Source organism: Geospiza fortis, unplaced genomic scaffold (genome assembly GCF_000277835.1).
Source record: "Geospiza fortis unplaced genomic scaffold, GeoFor_1.0 scaffold11, whole genome shotgun sequence".
In the NCBI taxonomy this organism is placed as follows: domain Eukaryota; kingdom Metazoa; phylum Chordata; class Aves; order Passeriformes; family Thraupidae; genus Geospiza; species Geospiza fortis.
Window position 1 is genome coordinate 1,158,853 of NW_005054304.1, and position 21,032 is coordinate 1,179,884.

Here is a 21,032-nt window from a genome sequence, read left to right on the forward strand (position 1 = left end):
GCGGCCAGGCTCTCTCCGGGCCCGCAGCGAAAGCTCAGCGCCGTGGCTGCGTGTCGTATCTCGCCTCTTGACTGGGGAGCTGATGGCGTGGTGTGGCCCCAGCCGCTGCTGAGCACCACCCGGCCGCTCCCTCACAGCCCTCATTCCCCCCTGCCCGGTGGGATGGGGAGGAGAGTCGGGGGAAAAGGTAAAACCAGTTGGTTGAGATAAGAACAGTTTAATAATTGAAATGCAATAGTAGCATTAGTGAAAAGGGAGATGACAAAAAAGAATATAAAACCCAAGGACGTGCAAGTGGTGCAGAATACAATTGCTTCACCACCTGCCCAACAACGAGCAGCAATCAGCCTTTCTCAGCCAATACCCCCCGGGAGAGCCTTTGGCCCGGTCACATCAACTGTTCTGGCCCCTCCTGGCTTCTTGTGCACTTCCTCACTGGCAGAGCACGGGAAACAGAAAAGTCCTTGACTTGGGCTAAGCAGTGCTCAGCGAAGCCAACACATCAGTGTGTTATCAACATTATTCTCCTGCTAAGTCCAAAACACAGCACTGTAGCAGCTACTAGGAAGAAAATTAACTCTATCCCGGAGAAAACCAGGACACTGGCCCAGGCCAAGAGCACGCTTCAGTGTGGTTGGGCCAGTCCAGTAGCACTGGAACTAACTCAGAACAGTGATCTGCCCCATTTTAAGGCTGTGTCAGCATTTCCTCAGCAACTCTTTCTGCTTTGTGGCCTGTTAAGTGATAGGCATTCACCTCTGGCCTGGAAAGGACTTACAGTATGACATTTCTGCTAAGGCAAGAGGTTTTTGAAATACTAAGTCTATGCATCAGGTTCATTACAGTGGCAAAACAGCCACAGTGCTGTTCTTTTGTTTGCTGTGGAGTTAAGGCTTATCTCTACAAAAGCTAGGCACATCACCACATCACAGTTGCTAATTGTCTGAATAAAATGAAAGGGAAGGTCTCATTTGGGTAACTGGAATTGAAGTTTAGAAAAAAGCTTTCTGATGGCTAAATTGAGGTAGCAATACGTGTGTTTTTACTTGAATCAGTAACTGCTTAAACTTGCATGGATGTCGATGTTGCAGAGTGTGTAGTTTGCCTTAGGCATTGTGGCAAGGAACTGGAAAGTGAAACTCAAGACTTTTTATTCCATGCTTTGGTTGCTTTAATTCAAAGCCAATGAATTTGCAAATTTGTAGTGCTGTGCTACATTGAGAGCTGTGATCACATAAGATAGTGTTTAGACTATAGCTGTGCACATTATTTCTCTGTAGATGAGAATTAAATTTAAACAAGATTTCTCATCACAGTGTGCTCCAAAAGCTGTTTTTCTGTGGAGATACTCTGGTTTCCTTTATTGTGCAGAGTAAGTTTATTTCTGAGGTGTGCAGTGAGCTGCCTTCAAAGAATTATTGCCATTCAAAGCCTCTGCTACCCAGACCTCCAAAGGGTGCCTCTAATCTTGGTTTACCTGTGTGATTTTCAGAGAGGAAACACTGTTCTTACTTACAGGCCTACTGTGGTTTTACTCCAGCTACTCAACAGCTTAGTGTTTCACCCCATTTCAGATGATGTTGACAGACAGGAGGCTGGTGCTGTGTATGCAGCCAGGATGCTGGAGATAGATTTCAATGTGCATACATTTGTGTTCGCTTCAACAACAGATAGGGAAAGCCTTTTCCACTGCACAAGAGACTTTCTCATGGGTTATTTGTGGGACCCTCTGTGTTCCCACTGGAGTTGCTGAACCTATCTGCAATGTGCCCAGCACTGGTGACCCTTGTTGTGGCTCACAAGGGACAGTAAGGATTGATTTTACATATTAAGTTGGCTTTAGTGCCATTGGTAACTGCAGAGATAAACCAGTATTTTGTGCTGAGTTTTCAATCAGTGGGTCACAGTTTGGGACTCTGTTTTGAATATAAGCACACACATAATGTCTGCTGTAGGTGATTTGATGAGTAGCATCTGGTCATCAGGATTCACAGGTGTCACAGTATACAGCTTCCTAGATGGTTATCACTCTGCTCTATCTCTTGCCTGGACTTTACAGCAAGTGGATACTTTTATTGTCCTCTGGCTATTTTGAGATGACCTTTTTCGTGTGATGATCCTGTGTTTGGATTCAAAACTGGTTCTTTGGCTGATAACTACTCAAGATAGCCATGATGCAGTGGGTTTGCACTGCTTTCTAGAATGCAGCTTAGAAACATCACCCCCTTCATCCCTTGTAATGAAGGACAAAACTTTTTTTTGGATTGTATGTGCTTCATTCTGCTTCTGCTCTTGTTGGCCCAACCAAGCCTTCCATATATATAAAGGCAACATGCACCTTCTTTTGTCTAAGTAGAGAAGCCCTCTGTGTTTATTGAAGAACTCCAGAAACTAAATATGTTTGAAGGTTTTTCTGTGTTCTACTTTGAGCCCTATTTTCAGCATGCTGTCTGGTACTTTTCATGCTACACTTACTATGTCCATAGATGCTCATTTCCTACTGAATTTAAGTGCAGCTGTTGGGGGTTTTCTTTCTCATTTGCATGCTTTTTGTCACTAATTTGAAACAACTGGTAGCTATTTCTATATTGAGGTAGTTTCACAGGAAAGTTAAATTCCTTGGTTTTGTATGAAGGAATATGATATATCCTTTGTGAAAGCTGCTTGAAGTTCCCCAGCTCTGTAAGTCTTAGTGTCTCCACTTGCTCACTAGCTTATTGAGCTGGTGACATTTTGTAAAATTGCTGTGAACATGCCTTTGCTGTGTAGGGCCCTGCAATTTCACAAGTTTGTTGTTTTCTTTGTATTGTCCTGTGGCATACAGGAGTGATTTTTTGGTTGTCACTTTCTTACTTCCTGCGCGTTGTCCTGGCTGCTCTTTTCCTAAGAATGTCTGGTCAAAGTGCCTTCATAAATACTCTGTGAGCACTGGGAGAAAGAGGAATGACTTGGCATTCAGATGCTGATCTTCATGTGTTCGTGATTCTTTTAAAATTTCAATTGTTTGCTTTCTTTGCTAAAAAGCAAGGGACAGTGCTTTCAAATGCTTCCAGAAAAATTAGCATATCCTGGAAGAAATTGTACAGTTATTCTCCTTTGTACTGTACAGAGTTGTCAGAGTAGGACAGGGAGGGGGTATTGTGATCGTATTGCATTGCTGGCTGTTAATCATTTATAACTACAAGAAGCTTGGAATCACTGAATGCTGTTTCTCTTGTGGTATTGAAAAAGCTGTTTGTGTTCCATGGGACAGCCCTTCCAAGGAATCAATTGCCAGATAAGTTGTTCAGACCTGTGAAGCTCAGTTTGGCACTTGGATCGTTAATGTCCAAAACCTCAGAAACCTGCTGGGAGATAAATGAAATTCCTAACTGCAGTATAGACTATTGTGGATCTGTCTGCCTGTCTGCCATGGATCACTTAGTTACTTCATTGGGATTACGTCTCTTGGAGTACCCCAAAAATGTATCAGTTTAATTTTCGCAGAGAAGTCTAACCTCTATGCTTTCTGCTACATGCATGGTAATAATAATCAGGGCAGACTATTTCCAAGCATCTGTTTTCTTGGAAATGGTGGTGAATTAGTACTTATGCAGAGAGCAAGGGGTCTGTAGTTTCCAGTTACTGATTCAGTATGTGCAGGTCTCTTGCCTGTGTTTCTGCATATGCCAGGCTTTAATAGTTTGGAAAAAAAGGTTTCATTATTCAGGATCTTCTGATACTTTGATATCTTGGCTTCAGAGGAAGGTATCAAAGTGCAGCTAATTAAACACTCTACAATGTGTTCTAACTGAACTATTGACTTTACTATGGAACTTGTGAGAGAGACTGCAGAAAGATCAAAGATGGGGAAGAAAACATACTTAAGTAATACTTAGACTTATAAAATGACAATAACTAAATACTTTTGCTCATTAACTTTTTCTCATAAATTGTTGGACAGTGGCTTCATTTTTTTTAGTTGCTCTTCCTGGGGATGTTAGATTCTCAAAGAAGAATATATTTGATGTCTACTTAGGAGTTCCTTATGGTGTCCTGGGAGAATGCCATACAAGAGGAACATTGCAAGTGCCTTTGTAACCAGAATAATTCTGGTGCGTGGTTTGCTTGGCATGTATTAATTGCAGTGGAGGGCATGTGGTACAAAACAGCACTTCAAATGTGTGGCCTTTTAGATGATGAAAGATGGATTTCTCTCCATGACACACAGCTGTATTTCATGAGCTGTTACAAAATAGTGGGCAAGCAGAAATCCACATGGAAGCCTAATTTATGGCAAGATGTCACATGTTCTGAGTTCCTGGTATGAAGGCTCAAGCTCTTGACTGGCTGAGTTTCCTCCTTTGTATGGCGAAGTATTTGTGTTCTTGTAGAGAAGATTTAGCACAAGGATGAAAGTCTTGTCTTTTGAGAATACTAAACTTAAACCATGTACCCCTTACAGACACTCTGTGTGTGAATCAAGCAGGCAGGAGTGGCACACTCTCTGTATATAAATAAACACCTCTGTCACCAGCAGCTTGAAAATTCTAGGAAAAAATCCAAACACCTTGGATAAAACACTTAATTTCGAGTGGTGTTGAAAGGTTTCCTAGGCACTTAGGACAGTACAACCTGTGCTGGTCTCAATTAACCTTTGTAAACCTCCTAAATACCACCTCACAGTGTGAAACCCACGGCATTTCCCACAGACCTTCACAGGTCCTTGATGGTACTTGGCCACATCTCAAATCTGAAGAGCAGGAGAAGGAAGGGCTGCTTGGGTTTGTGCTGAACTCCAGAACTGCTTGTACAAGGTCAAGCTGCAGTAGTAAGGCTCTTGATTGTTTTTTGGTTTGGTTTTGGTTTTTTTTTGAGTGCTTTTATAGTGATTAACTTAGTGTTTCCTTCCATAATGATTGTTATTCGTGGCTATAAACTGGAATGTTTGTAATCAATCACATAAAATAGTTTAGAAAATTATTAGCAAGGAAGTCTTGTCCCCCAGTGATGAGGTTCTAAGCACTTAAGGATGCAGAAGACAATTAACTAGCTTTTAGTGAGCTATGTCCTCTTTGGCTCCTGAGTTTACAAATTAAATGCCTCATTCAGGAAATTGTTGTGGCTGTGATAGCAGTTAACTGGAAAATAAAGCATTCATAGTAATTTTTGTGGTATGTTGCACAGGGAAGTCAAAGATAGCTGAGGTGTTGATTCCCCCTGGTTATTTTAGTAACATAAGGCAAAAAGAAGTTGCACCAAGTTCTAAGCAACTTGCGGGTTGCACCAGCCAAACTCTCATGAGCTGCTGGAAATCACATCAGATAAACACAGGCCCCTTCTTCCAGCTGGGTAGATACTCTGAAGAAAGCTGTGCACTTGTGAATTCAGATGTTAGAAGTAGCAAATTTAAAGTATTGCTGATAATGAGGTGCTTATAAGTGATAATTGTGTGTTTAAAGATCAGAGGGACAAAACTAAGGTTTTTTTGGGTTTTGGTTTTTGGTGGTTTTTTTGTTTTTGTTTTTTGGTTTTTTGTTTGGTTTTGTTTGTTTGTTTTTTGTTTAAACACAGTTGTTTTCTGCAACACTGAAGTGGAATAAAAAAGTTTGAGGATATTCTTAGTTCTGAGTGCTTAGGAGAGAGAACATCTCTGCCATCTGCAAGCAGGGATTAATATTAAAGACGCTAAGTCATGGTCTTAGGGCCAGGATTAATGCCTATCATCTGCGCAGTGAGTAGTGTCTTGTAGGACTGTACAGACAGCTTGCTGCACTCCAGAGCAGGTCACAGGAGTTGAAACATGGCTTTTGGAGAGAGCTGTGATCCCCTCAGTTGCATCTATAGGTGATTTCCTAGGCTATAGTACAACACTGTGAGAAACATCTCTGAGTAGCAGGGTTGTGAGTGTGGTAATTTTTTATTTATTTATGTGCTTTTTCAGGTGTTCTACAGACTTTCTGAAGTCTGAATCAGAGCTTATTTGCTCTTGTTACTTGTATTAATTATAGGCAGAGTCTGCCTAATTATTTAGCTGTGGGGTTTCATGGTCTGGGGAAGCATTGATCACCTTTTTGAAAGAAGTAAATGGTGTAAAATTGATGATTTCATCTAGGGCATATATGTGGTACATCAAGTGAATGAGAAAAACCCAGGCCTAACTTAAAAAATGAGAGGACGTACCTACCCGCTTGCCTTGTGCATGTGTGTAGTGCAAGCACATCGTCTCAGGTTCTGAAAGGTTAAAAGCGCTTTCATAATGGAAAGGATGGTGTTTTTCCTCTGATCGGTGTCCCTGGACAGCCTGGGAAGGGTCTGAGGCTGGAGCCTGCCTGCAGCACCCTGGTCAGCTCCTGACCCCCGGCCCCTCCATGGCTGCCTCTGCCCGGCCCCGGGGTGTGGCTGGGCCCTTGCCTTTGGGCGAGCAGCTGTGTAAAAGTTTATTTTCTGCCTCGTGTTGTTTGCAGAGGCCAGGCACTTGGACAGAGGTTACACCAAAGTGCAGCTGCAGGGAAAAGGCCATGGATTATAAACAGAATAACCACGCTGGGCTTGGGTGGATGAATGGGAGTGTAAGCACCTAAATTCTGTGGTGTCTTGTAGTGGGGATGAAAGAGAGGATGTACCTCTGCTGGCTTAGAAAAAGTGACAAAAATACTCAGAACAAGGGAAGAAAGTAATATTGTTATGGAAGAGTAGGGAAGAAAAGCAGAAGTTTCTAATTAATGGAAATAGAGGAGAATGGAAATAAGGAGAAAGAACTGAGATGAGGAAGTTGGAAAGAGAGGGAGATGGAGAAATAGCATATAGCAGTGGAGGAGAAAGTTTTAAAGCACAGTTACTTAACAGTCCCCAGAACTGCTAAGAGCTGATGAACTTGAGGCACCAGGGCAGGCTGGAAGCTGTTTGAGATCGTAAGAAGGTGAGGAGAGTCAGGGAGGTCAGGAGGAAGTTCAGGTCTCAAAAGAGCCAGACACTGAGCTAGAGATTGCTCTCTGCATTATTGCTGTGCCAGGGCTGAGTGCAGATTTCAAGCTCCCTGGAGCTGTGGTGTTTGCAATTTTAGAGTGACTGAAGTCACCCTTTGTGTTGGCTTTAACTGAGGGAAAATCATTGTGCTCTGAGAGTTGGTAACAATTTGTATGTCGACACCAAAATATGTAGCACCTGTTTTGCATTTGGGTTAGACACACAGTCTGTCTAGATGACGTGTTCTCTAGCAGTCCTCAGCGAGCACTGAAGAAAGAATTATAGTGTTCCAGTCATACACAAAATTATTTTGGGTAATACTCTGTCCGTGGGACACTTGGTCACTTCACAGTTTGGTTTTGGATTGTTCTTTTCAAGCCTGAGGTTTCAATGCACCATGTATAAAACTGCCAGCAACCTCTTCTTTGTATAAAGGGACTGTTTTTTCATGCATTACGTTTTCTATTGTTTCTTCTTAATGTGACATTTAACCTTCCCCTTATTCCAGAGAAAGGTAGTTTGAGATGTAGATGAGGGAATGTGTTAAAGGCTTGGGGGTTTCTGGCAAACTCCAGTATTCTGTCAGCTGGAGTATTTCTGGAAACATAGATCCATGAAAAAGTGATGCCTAGAATGGGTAGTTTCTTAAGTACAGCAGGTAATGTCACAACATCCAAGTACAGGCCTTCCTGTAAACATTTACTGACATACATTTGTCTCCTATGTCTACATCTACAGTTTCACTAGTACACCATTGTTGTCTTTTAGAAGGTAATGCAGATATTACCAGTTCCTAAACTAATGTTTGACTCAGAATACTGTTTTCTGACAAAAGATCTGATAATCTTTCATTTTATATTGGGTTTTCTGATAGTTTTATTTTTCTTTTTTGTGATAGGAAGTGGATTTGGAAGAAAGACTTCATGAGTTGGACCTTAGAAGTGATTCAGATATTCCTGATGTTCCTCCACCAACAGACAGCACTCCAGAAATCCTCAAGAGGGCTTTGTCAGGCTTATCTGCCAGGTACAGTGAAAGAAAGATATCTCAAATTCAACAGCTGGTGGCTAAAAGTCATACAGATTATGTTGCAGTTTCAAGTCTTACAAACTGTACTGCAGTTTTAAGTTTCATACGGTAGATGTGAAAATTTCAAGGATAAATTGGTGCTGGATATTATTGACTTATTTATGCTTTGATAGTCCCTTCAGTAGACTATTTTTTGCATACACCTGTGTGTTTACCCATTGCATGCTTTTCTAAGTGAGCACAGTTTATATAAATATCTACTGAGTCTAAGCATTGCAATAACATGGCCTAAAGAATTTGAATTAGAGAATGATCATTTTTGGAGGTTGTAATAAACTGATATCCTATCTCCAAGACTGAGAGATGGATTGATTTATGAATGAAAAGATGTGTAAATTCTCAAGATAAGGTTTGCTAGATTCTTGTGACATTTCCACTTCTAAATAATTTGCTGTGCAGTTAAATACATCATAACTGATATGTCCATACTTTTTAAAGCAATACTCTTTTTTTTCCTTGCTGTTTCTTTTCAAACTTAAATTTCTACCTCCATCTTCCCAGAATCTTGATGGCCAAGAAATGTGAGGGGATATGTATGTGTACAGATAGACGGATAGTCGTGTGGACGTGCATATTCATGAAGGCTGTTGGATAAAGTTCCTTGTATGATTTTTATGCAGTCCCTTTAAAACACCTGATCAGTCAAACGCTTTTGAGGCAAGCAAGTTGCATTATGGTTTTTTCACAAACGCAGCAAAAGAGTGTTTACGTGATAGATACAAAAAAACTACCTACTAAAATGAATATGGGTGTCATATATACGTTACGCTCAATAGAACAAATCAAGCAATATACAGTGTGTATTTTAGAAGCAGCTTCGGTCTTGCAAGAGTCAGAGAAGGATCTCTAATCCAGACTATAATTAAAACCTTCCAAATCCTTGTAATAAAACTGGTCTTCAGCAGATATCTCCAGTAGCATTGTGAAATGAATTTTTTGCCTCACTCATTTTCTAATCTGTTGTCCATTTCTGTTATGTCCATGAGCTATAAGCAGATGTAATGCTTCAGGTTTCAAAAAGCCTGTTTCTAAACTGCAGCAGCTGTGAGCAGAATGTGATATTCTCTATTACCATTACACTGCAAGGACTGTTTGTTTCAGAGTTCTGTCATTGTGTTAAATGTGGAAGTCTTAGGTCTCCAAATCAGACTTGTTCCAAAGGGCATGGTGATACCTCAAAGCCTGCAACTAAGAGGTGCAGCTGAAATCTTTCCTGTTTCATGGGCTTGAAATACTTTGAGTGTTTGCACCAAAGTGTACAAAGGGTGCTTTGACTGAAAAATTAAATTCTTGGTGCTTTATGAATGATGAAGTTGAAATTACCTGCCAGTTCAGTAGCCAGCAATCCCAGCAGAATCATTGTTCATCATGTGCAACATGGGTGGATTGCACTGTAACTTTCAGAAATATGGATACTCCTTGTATTTGACCTTTGAAAGTAATGGTGTCTATAACTTTCTAGCAGAGAGTTAGGATACAATAAACTTCCTAATTCTGGGGCTTCTTGTCTTACTGAAGTTGTCTTTTCAGTGCCGTGCTTGCCAACACCCCCAAAATAACGTGGTATTTTAACATTACAAATTATTGAAGTCTACATTGGAACTGGAGTCTGATTCAAAACTAACACTGAACCAGGTGTGTCTCCTGGTGAAACTGATGCCTGATGCAAAGCAAAACATTAGAAATGTCTTCAGGCTATAGTAGGGGGTTTTGTGTTTAGCAGTAGCTTGTGATTAGTTGCTTCAGCGGACTTTTAGAGGAAATGGCCTCAAATTGTGCCAAAGGACATTTAGGTTGGATGTTACAAAATTTAATTTAGGAAAGAGGTTTGGAGTTTGGAGAGGTTTAATTTAGGAAAAAGGTCAAGCATTGGAACAAGCTGCCTGGGGATCTGGTGCAATCACCATCCCTGGAGGTATTTAAGAGATGTGTAGATGTGGCAGTCAGGGACATGATTTAGTGGTGGACTTGGCAGTGCTAGGCTAACAGTTGGACTCGATGATCTTAAATGTTTTTCCGGCTCAAATGATTCTATGACTCCGTAGTAGCATAAATTTTTATTCTGTTTTCCTAAGGTAGCCACTAGCAGCTGCCAAGATCTACAAGGTCAAAGAGTACAGCTAGTTTGACCCATCAACCCCAACTGTCACATATTCTCCTGTCCTGGTTCCAGTGCTCACAAGAGCATAGAACTGCTTCCAATAGATAACCCTCTACCTGGCAAAAGAGCTACTTTGTTGTAGAAAGGAGGTTTTGTTTGGAGGTTCTGTTGTGTGTCTGTTACTCCTCAAAGAATCATTTGCTTTTTGTCTGGCAGCCTTTCTTTCACATGCCAGCCTTTGCATGGCTGGGCCCTCATCAGTCTTGCAGCTGACGTGATGCTTTTTGGGGGTCCTGATGTATTTTCACAGCAGCTTCAATATGGGGTTGTACCAATTCATTGCAAGTGACATTTGGCAGGGTTGAGGCAGCTCGCAGGAAGAAGAAAGGTGTCCAACTTTAATTTCTGTTACTGTGCATCCTGTTCAGTAGGATAATTGTTTGATCTGGTGTTTCTTGCTATGCATTGATTAAACACAAAAACTTCTGCTTTTCCCACTGTTTCTAATACAGTTTAATCTCTAGTTAGCAGAGGAAATAGAATTCATTTTCATTTATAACTGCTTGCTGCTTTTTTTTTTTTTTTTAATAGGTGGAAAAATTGGTGGATTCGTGGAATTCTCTCCCTAGCTATGATTTCTGGTTTTTTTCTGATTATATATCTGGGATCATTTATGCTGATGCTTCTGGTAAGTTTATTTAAATGCATTCTTCTGTGCAAGAGTTATTTGCTCTCTTCATTCATCATGCCTGAGCTGAAAGGAAACTGCATGGACAATTCAGAGCATTTGTCTTTTATTTCTGTAAATGTAAATAGTTCTGAAAAACACTTGTGGGATTAAAAACTGGACCTTACAGATTAAAGATTTATTAGATACTGTAATTTTATTTTTTTTTTTAGGAATTAAAGTAGCTCCAAGAAGTTGAATTACTGTTGCCTTGCTTAATTACTATCATCCATTTCATTGACTAGCTTGTATCACCTACTGTTGCATGTTGAAGTTTGTTTGTAAAAGCAAATAAATAAAAATCAGACCAAAATCAATTCAGGGAAAACTCCAGACCCACTAACAACAGAAAGAATCTAAAACCAAAAAATTAAGTGCAATTTTGAGGCTAAGGAAAGCAGGCAGCCCTGGCCTCCTATCTGCAACTGGCATGAAAGGCTTTCCTCTGACATGCTTGTTCAATTCCATATTTTTCTATGATGCTTCACTGTGGCCTTGCATTTATCTGTAAGTTGGAGCTAGATCCCTTCTGAGGTACAGACAAAGTGCATTTTTAGGTCATGAAGTGAAATACTGATGAGGATAACAAATAAAATAACTTATAATAATCTTCATACATGCTATATAGCAGGTCAGCTTTCACTGCTTCTTTGCACCATTTTAATTGCTGGTATTTTTATGGAATGATGGTTTAACTGTCTTTCCCAGCCTTAGAAAGGTACAGACAAGAATTTAGCTTTTAATATGCTGAAATTGATTCTTCTAGGTAACTGCTTCAATTTTTGACTCTAAGTTTGTTCAGGTATCAAAATTATTAAACTTTTTTCTTGCCTCCTATGAGGCAATTTTAGGATTGTATTCCTAAATACAATTCCTAAAGGTTGGAAAATACCTTTAAAATAATTGACTAGAACTGTTAACCCAGCATTGCCAAGTCCACCACTAAACCGTGTCCCCAAGTCCCCCATCTACACATCCTTTAAGTATCTGCAGGGATGGTGACTCAACCACTGCCCTGGACAGCATCTTGCAATGCTTGACAGCCCTTTGGGTGAAGAAATTTTTGTTGATATCCAATCTAAACCTCCACTCCCATCTAAACTGAGGCCATTTTCTTTCACTTGTTACCTAGGAGAAGAGACCAACCCCTGTCTCCCAGCTCAGGGGATGGGGTAACCAGCTGAACAGCTGGTCTTACCACTTACCTCTTAAAGAGGCAAAGAACCTCAGCTTGTTCCTTGTTCTTTGTCACTGTGTTTCGTCCTGCGTCCAACAAAGGATGGAGCTTCTCCTTAGCCCTCCTTTTGCTTCTGATGTCTTTATAGAGGTAGTTTTTATTGTCTTTTATGGCAGTAGGCAGATTAAGTTCTCATTGGGCTTTGGCCCTTCTACTTTTCTTCCTGCATAACCTCACAACATCCTTGTAGTCATTCTGAGTCACCTGCCCCTTCTTCCAAAGGTCATAAAATGTAGTGTCTTGAGAGACTGGAATGCTGTTTCGCCAGCATTATGGTCTGCATTACAGTTTCTACACCTGAATTAGTTTGGTTTATATTTCCTGTTTTCAGATGAATGACATAACAAACTACTAGTTCATTGTCTCATTCATGGAGGATTTTCTTTTTAGTGTGTGAAGAAACAACAAAAAAGGCCCTTTTAAAGTGCAGGTTGCTGTAAAGATTTTTTTTCCTCACAATCAATCCTTTAGTAGTCAGTTACATTTGAGAATTATAATTATGAATGAAAAGGAACTAATTAATTTGCAGGGTGATTTTGTGTATTCATGGTATAGTGTGAGATTGCAATCATGGGCAAGCAGTTAAGACACGAACCAAAAAGTAATCACAGTTAGTAGAGAATTGTAATAGAGTTCCTCTTTTGTGCCATAAAGCAAAAAGTCTGTCTTCTATTATAATGAGCTGGTAATTAAGCTTATATTTGAGACTACATAAAAAGGAGAATGGAGGGAAAACCCAGTCTTGTTCATGAATTATTTAATTTGACTGGAATAAAATAGCTTGTATTTAAATAACAGTTGTTATTTAAACAACAGCTGTCATGTTAAAACCAACTCGCAATACTGGGACTGAAAATGCCCAGAGACTTGTAGGAGGAGTAATCCAGTGAGGTTTGGAGGACAAGACCTGAGACTGCTCTAAAGAGCTGGAATGTATGCTCTGCATTTGCTGGCTACTTGGGTAACAGGCTTCTGTGACCTGGACCCTGGTGCCCTGTTCCACTGTAAAGTGCAATCCTGTAATGTTGCTCTTGCCTATAGCATTTAAATTTTGTAAGGTTGGCCGAGCAGAAGAAAGAGCTCAAGGTAGGGGAGCTTCAAAATGAGCTTGCTGAGGTGGTGTAAGCCTTTGAGTCCGCGTTCAGGCGTTGAGCAAGATGGAATGCGCAGAGGAGCGCCGGCGGTGAGGGCTGCTCGGAGCCCTGCGCGGGCAGGCTGGGGCTCCCACCCTGCACGGCATCACCCGGGCACTGAGTTTGGCAATTCCATGTGTCTGGTGATCCACTCAGAGTCTGAGGATTGGACAGACGTGGCAGAGTCCTTTGAAGCCCAAAGGCATGACAGGACACACTGCCTGACTGAGGCCGGCAACGCAGGGAAGCAGTGAGGTCAGCAAAACAAATGAAGGCCTGGGAGGGTGTGACATTCAGACCTGGGTTAGATGAGCTTTGCCTCTCATCATAAAGGCTAATTACCCTTAATGAGATGTTTGCAAGTGAAAGACCTAGGTGTCCTGCGTTTCACAGCTAGTTTTTTCCATTGGGCCCAGAAAATATTTCTAGAATTAAATGTAAAGATAAAACTTAGCCAAAAGAAGTAGGAGAGTTTTCTTTACAGGAAACACTTCTGACCGGCTGCTGTCAAACTGTTTTAATGCAGAAAGGTCAGGAGCCTTCTCTTGTTTCACAAGTATATTCTTGAAGGTAACCCAGTGTGGATTTTTTTTCCTTCATGTACAGTGGTTTGGAGATTTTTTTAAAGTTTTAAATGGAGCTTAGTTTTTCCTTGGATTTGATTTGAAGCTGTTTTCTGACTGGAATTTGACTTCAGAATAATGTCTTCCCTTAATGCAGGCTGCAGTGCTCCTTACTGCCTGTAAGAAACAGCTGCAGCGTATTTACAAAGTTTTCTATTTCTCTTATTTTAGGTCTTAAGCATTCAAGTGAAGTGTTATCATGAAATCATTACTATTGGTTACAGAGTCTACCACTCGTATGATTTACCATGGTTTAGATCCCTCAGCTGGTGAGTAGCAAGCCAGAACATCAATAAGCCAGGATGTGATACTTAAATCATCTTCTTCCTCACCTGTTGTGGTGCAATGTCAGCTTTGTGGGTCATGTGCAGACATAAAACTTGACATCTGTCTCTAATACAGAATTTTGTAGTTGTGTTCCCCCTGTGAACTTGGAGAAATCAGTTGGCATTTTATTACTTATTTTTTTAACTTGTTATAAATAAATCCTTGTTTGTTTGTTTTGTTTTGTTTTTAAGAATTGCATTTAATACATATTGTCTTATTAAAATAACTGTTAGATGTTGCATATTGCAGGTACTTTTTGCTCTGTGTGAACTACTTCTTTTATGGAGAGACCGTAGCTGATTACTTTGCTACATTTGTGCAAAGAAGAGAACAGCTGCAATTCCTCATTCGTTACCACAGATTTATATCTTTTGCCCTCTATTTAACAGGTAAGTGCAGGAAGTCACAAAAATGAAAGAACATTGTGCTACATTTTCTCATTTAATTTTAAAATATTAATCATTCCCCATATTAATTAAAAATATTAACTATTCCCCATCATTATCCGCTTCCAGTTTCTTTTTCCTCTTAATGCTTGAGGAAATGAGGTGTTTGCAGTTATATTTTTCCTGTGAAAAGACGAGTACAAATTTTGCATTCACTGCAAAGAAGAAAGCCTAAACAAGGGGATGATCTTGAGACAGTTGAGATAATAGTGCTCAAAATAGGTTGGCAAGCATTAATTTTGATTGCTGAAGACCTGATGCTATTTTGGCAGGCTGTAGAGATGACTTCTGTGTGTAATTGCTGTGCTGGGTTGATTCTTTACTGTGCAAGTGTTCTCCTAGGTCTCCAGTAATAGGATTTACTAATATATTTTTAAACTGATTAGTCAAAATGCCTGGGTCTTAATTTTGTCTGCAACATATTCAGATACTTTCCTCATGGAAAAATTTCCTCCCTGTCCAAAAAAAAACTTTTAAAAAGCCTTTTTTCTAGGAAGAAGTGACACAAGTTGCTACTTTTTTGGAGTATTGCTTTATGAACACGTAAATATATTTTTTCAGCAATGTAGTTTAGCATAAAATTAAATTAAATCAGCTAAAGACTGAGATTGGTTTAAGGGACAGGGGCCTGCTATGCTACAAATATTTCTAAAGTGTACTGAGAGATCTGATCTTTGTGATGATCTGTCAGTTTTTCTATTGTATTTTTCTTAAACCAAATAAAAATTCTGCTCAGTGCTTAGATCACAAACTTGAAACCAGCTTTCCAGGACTTGACCTTTTTCAACTGGCTTTGGCTTGGGGAAACTAACTGAAATAATGCCTTGTGAGCTGGTGAGGGGAGACATGAGACAAGCCAAGCATGAGCAAAAGGAGGAGGCAGCGCATAGCAGAGCCCTCTGGTGTTGGGATTGTGAGGTCACTTAGGGGCAATCCCCGGTGTCAGGGTCTTTTGAGGGCCTCTGGCCCTTCCTGTTGGTGCAGGAAGTTACCATAGGAGAGAAGAAGCACTCAATTAGCCACCCAGAAAATTCTTTTTGGTCAGCTGAATTCTCCAACACCTGTGCTTCACACTTGCATCACCTGCAGTCATGTGGCTGTTTGGGGGAAAGGGGCAAGCTGGTCTTTTCCTTTCATTTACTTCTGTTAAGTATTCAAAACTAGTTTGTTGACCTGGCTTACAAGTGGTTTCTAAAAGTGATGATCTCCTTTGCTAAAAATTTATGTCCACGATAGAACCTTGTGTGTGCCTAGAGAAATGATCTTTACTGATGGTTTACAATGGATGTTCTTTACTGATGTTAGCTAAATCTGTGTCAACTAAATCATAGTCTTGTGTGAGAATAACTCTATATGTACTTTTAACTGAATATAAGCCAACACTTCTAGCAGCAGAGGGATTAAAAACTGCTTCAAAGGAAGAGAATTACTGGTATATCACAGTTCAGTGTCATTAAATATAAGATGGTACAAACTGCACTTGCTTTGTTTTACAGGATTCTGCATGTTTGTTTTGAGTTTAGTGAAGAAACATTATCGTCTGCAGTTTTACATGGTGCGTATTACCCACTTTGCTGTGCTCATTCACATTCCAAATGCCACTAGAAACAGTCGTGTCTGTATGCTCATAAAATAGTTCAAAAGAGTGGTGTGGAAATTGTGCTTAAATTGAGAGTTACATGATATCAAGTCATGCTGGACTGTATCTGTTCACCTTCCAAATGATGATGATTATTATTATATCCCAGGACGTAGCCTCTCAGTCAGTACAAGCTGTCCTTGGTGAGACCTTGTGCAAGTCCAACATGATATGTTTCCCTTAGTGATAGGCTGATATGAAAGAGCTTCCTGGAGAAGGGAGATGCATCTCCCTGTCAGGTCTGAAGCCAAACAGTTCAGCATTGTGTGGAAAGTGATTATTGTGATTCAAGTGTTGCTTTCCAGAGACCCCACTGAAGTATCATGAAGGGTCTTGATCTTAATGCCTGTGTGAAATATTTATTCCATGATATTTCACAGCTGTTCTGGTCTTTTGCTCTGCAGTGTCTCAATAGATCATTGATGAATTAAAAGAAACCAGCATTCTCATCTCTCATATTTGTCCACCTAATAATCAGCATAGTACCTAAGCAACAGCATGAACCTTTTTCTTATGTGTATCTTTTATGTTGAAAACTAATTCTGTAACATTACAGGTTAAAACCAAAGCAAACACCCAGAGCACCCCACTGACAACACCCTAGCTCCCACTTCTATGTTGGAATGATTAGAAATCACAGTGAAACAACAGTGCAGTACAGCTCCTGTCTTGAAAGAACTTGAGCAATCTGGGCATTGCACAATTTAAAGATTTCCTAAATCTCTGGTAATGCAGTTAACCCTTCTGTTTCTGCACTGCTTTAGGTAGCACTTTACCACTGAGGAGTCCCAATTCTAGACCAGGGCTTAAGTGAGCCTTATAATAACATGTAAAAAGATATTTTACTCAAAATAATATACCCTGTTTGTAAGAGAGTTTACCTGACAGTGAGATGCAGCTTTTCAGCTTTTCTAGTCTTTCTCTTCTAATCTGCAAAAAAAAAAATTTAAAAAAAATCAACCTCCTTATCTTCAGATTGGCGCAACCTAAATGTATTCACTGGCCATTATTTTTTCCTTTTTCCTCTTCTGGAAAGAAGGTGAAAATGTGTAGTGTCAGTTGCATGACTTAGTGTCTGCCCAGAAAACATTAAAATGTGACTATCCAGGGATTGTAACAAAACAAAGTGAAGCCACATATCTACTGTGTGGCCACACAGTGTTTAGGAAGAAAAGGAGAGTCTATCCCATCTCTGGAAGTGTCCAAAGCCAGGTTGGATGGGGCCTTGAGCAACCTGGTCTAGTGGAAGGTGTCCCTGCCTGTAGTGAGGGGGTTGGAGCTATGTGATCTTTAAGGACCTTCCCAACAAAACTGCTCCATGATTCTAGTAGAGTAGGCATTTGGGTTTAGGTGGTGTTCCAATGTCACTGTACAAATACTAAAAACTCTGCTGCAGAGCTGTGTTAATTAACCAGCAGGTAATCCTTTCAGAAACCTTTTGTCATTTCTTGTAGCCTCCCCACTCTGCCCTTTAAGGCTTCTTGAGTTGTCTTATCTGGAAGCAGAGTCTGGCTGCCATAGGTAAACATGTGATAAGAGAATTAAAAAAGTAGGACATTTTGAGTGTAAACGGCCCAGACATTTAGAGTGCCTAAGTTTGGCGTATCCTGAGAAAACTACCAGTTCTTGATTTAAAAGCATTTGGAAAATAAAATCTATTGCAGAATCTTTACTGGTAACCTGTTCGGAAACCGCTTTATTGTACACTGGCTCTACAGATTAAACACCAAGTGCATAAAGTAGTACTGAACTAAATGATTGTTTAAATGACCATGCCCTTGAAAACAAACACTTCATTTGCGCTAATCCTGAGAATTTTCCTGTTTCATAAATTATGAGACATCTGCATCTGTGTAACAGTACTCTTTCATGAGTAGTTCATTGCCATTTTATTGTTATAGTTCTAACATGTCTGTTATATGTATATACAGAATATCACATTGCTTAAACTTCTTTGCTGCTTTCATGCTGGAGGTGTATGTCTTATTAAATCAGGTGTTAAAACTGCATGTTAAAAAATTCTGGGTGGAGGTAAGTGATGAAGAGACCTGCTGAAGTTTTAGAACTTGCTTAAGAAAGCCAGCTCACTTGTGATATACTGTGTGCACTCATCTCTTGCATTACCACTAGAACTGGTCTTCCCGTGGAGCTCCTCAGTAGCTCCTGTAGCTGGTGTGCCAGGATTTATGGAGGTCTATGGGTCGGTGTTTTCACTAACTGTTGTGTTGTTGCATTGTTAACAGTTCGCATGGACTCATGTCACTTTGCTGATCACTGTAACTCAATCTCATCTTGTCATCCAAAATCTCTTTGAAGGCATGATCTGGTAAGGGGACAGTAACAAACTGATTTGTACCTCTATTGCATTGGAAGGTTGGTTCTTTTGCATAGATCCGGTTAGGGAATAATTGTGGGAACAGTTAAGCAGGACGAATTATAGGAGCATTAATGTCTAATTGGAAGGGGAATCGGAGGAATTGGGAATGGGGGTAAAGCATACAGGAGAGGAAGCAGAAACATCTTTATCTGGATTGACAGACACAAGTCTGATAGTTTTGAACAATCACTTCATTTACTTGCAGGGAATAGGATTGATTGCATGCTCCGTCAAATAGTTTCCACAGCATTTTGCTGAACAAATGAATATCCAGCAATTCTTTTGCAATTACTTTGGAGCTTTGAGTTGCTCAGAGCTATTGAAGTTGGACCATTTAATTTGAAATCCCCAATCTGGCTACGTTCCCTGCAGCCTGTCCTGTTCAAATAAATTCCGAGTACTTAAAATACTTTAAGAGTTTTAATCTTGGTTATGATTGGGCAACATTTGTGCCTCATGTTCAGTAATACATTAAATTTTGGCAATGCAGTTAAACTTGCTTATGTAAAGCCACTCCTCAGAGTGCGGGTGTGTTCTCCTACCCCTCTCTTCTTCAGGGACAGGGTAAATTTCAAGTTGAGAAATAAAGAAGAAGCATGTGGAAGATGGTTTGTGTTCTTCCAAGGACATAATGCTCCTCTTCCTGATATATGTACATCTGGGGACATTGATTATTGCAGACAAGGCATACTTACAGTTAGAAAGAAAGCCCAAAGCCTTTGACAAAGTTTCTATATACAATTACTTTTCACAGTGGTTATGTTCACATGTCAAAAACTGAACCTAGTTCCTTTGCTAGCCTACTATTTCTTATTGCCACTCTTGCTAGACAATTCGGCAGGAGATCAAAAAATCTGACTTTCAGCTTATTAATACATCCCTGCTTTGAAAAGGAGGGGGGGAAAAAAGAGAGCTTAATAGGCTTGAATAACAATTTCAGATGCAGTCTGCATGCAAAGAACATTTTAAAAGCTGCTCCAACCTGACAAGAAGGGAAAAATATAAGGAAAATGATATATTTTTTAAATTTAGCTGTCATTTAAACTTTTTGAGTAATTGGCTTATTTTGATGTTACAAAAACTTTAATATGTTGATTGCTTCTTACCTGTGGTACCAGTTTTTAAGCCTGATAGGAAAAAGCCAACCTGTTCATGTTTTAAGCTCATGCATCAAAATAACACTTTAACTTGAACTAACATGAATCTGTTATGATGTAGTTTGGCTGAAGACTAAAACCAGTATAGCTAAGTGTGGTGCTCATGGGGAACAAGGCAAACACATTATGAAACATAATTCCTTCTAAATACTGCAGAAAAATTTCCCAGAAAGAAATTTGGCTCTTTCAATTTTTGTCCAGTGTTTAAGTTCAGGCAGTTTTTCTCTGTGAAACTTTTAATGTCTTTCTCTAGGTTTCTGGTTCCAATTTCAAGTGTTATCTGCAATGACATTACCGCTTATATTTTTGGATTCTTCTTTGGCAGAACTCCATTAATTAAGGTAGGTGCTTAGGCATTTCCTTGCTAACAAGCTTTTACCATTTATATCAATTTTGTTACTTGTTCAAAAACATGTTAATGGAAAAAAATACTTTACACTGTACTACTTTTTTAGCTTTGCTAAAAAAGCCCAAACTGACTATCCTGTTCCTGAAAATTTGAATATGGGAAACTGGGATTAATGTGAATGTGATATTGGCATTACAGGATAATGCAGTTTGAGCCTACTGCATCATCATTTATAATTGCATTCTTTTTGGATTTCAGATGCATGTTTGGCTGCATACTTACTGCACAGTAACTTTTTTGAAATAAGCCACTAGGTCATATATACCTGCTCCTCTTGTTGACTGAGAAGGGCTCAAGCATTAATCTTCCTATTCTGGTAGAATATGCAAGACTCCACAGAAAGCCATGAATTATTTTCGTGAGGTTGCCATGTTAACTTTTGGGGATTTAGTTGGTTCTGATATTAAAATGCTCTTAAATTGAAAATGTGATAGAATTTGGTAACAGCTTGTCACACTGGTCTCTCTAGTTATTTGGTGTATTGGTTATCCAGTCTGTGTGCAGAGAGCTGGTGCCTCCTGAGGAGCATCCCCAGCAGTGGATCTCCAACAGAGCTGAGGTGTGCTCATGCAGGTCTCCCAGTCTTCTGCATGAAGGGAGTTCAGCTGCTTAACCTGGGTCAGCAGCAGCCTTCAGACAGCAGCCACAGTTGGGATGGGACCTCTCCCTTCCCTCAAATTGGCCACTGGCACCAGACAAAGCTGGTTGGTTGGCTTTTCCCCACCTTGCCTGGAATGGGTCGTGGCCATACTCTTCTGTTTATGACATTCAGTGGCTGCAGCTGCTGACATTCAGTATTTCACACAAACCTTTGAAAAA

At 40.0% G+C, this 21,032-nt stretch overlaps 1 protein-coding gene across 1 annotated transcript in view; it reads left to right on the forward strand.

Annotated features, from left to right (window-relative positions):
- Nucleotides 1-21,032, forward strand: part of CDS1 (CDP-diacylglycerol synthase 1) — a 49,850-nt gene that overhangs the window by 21,152 nt on the left and 7,666 nt on the right. The window contains exons 2-8 of the mRNA XM_031066474.1: nucleotides 7,847-7,974; nucleotides 10,730-10,826; nucleotides 14,030-14,127; nucleotides 14,435-14,574; nucleotides 16,128-16,186; nucleotides 18,514-18,596; nucleotides 20,058-20,145. Coding sequence (XP_030922334.1) covers nucleotides 7,847-7,974; nucleotides 10,730-10,826; nucleotides 14,030-14,127; nucleotides 14,435-14,574; nucleotides 16,128-16,186; nucleotides 18,514-18,596; nucleotides 20,058-20,145 — 693 coding nt within the window. The remainder of the gene's footprint in view (nucleotides 1-7,846; nucleotides 7,975-10,729; nucleotides 10,827-14,029; nucleotides 14,128-14,434; nucleotides 14,575-16,127; nucleotides 16,187-18,513; nucleotides 18,597-20,057; nucleotides 20,146-21,032) is intronic.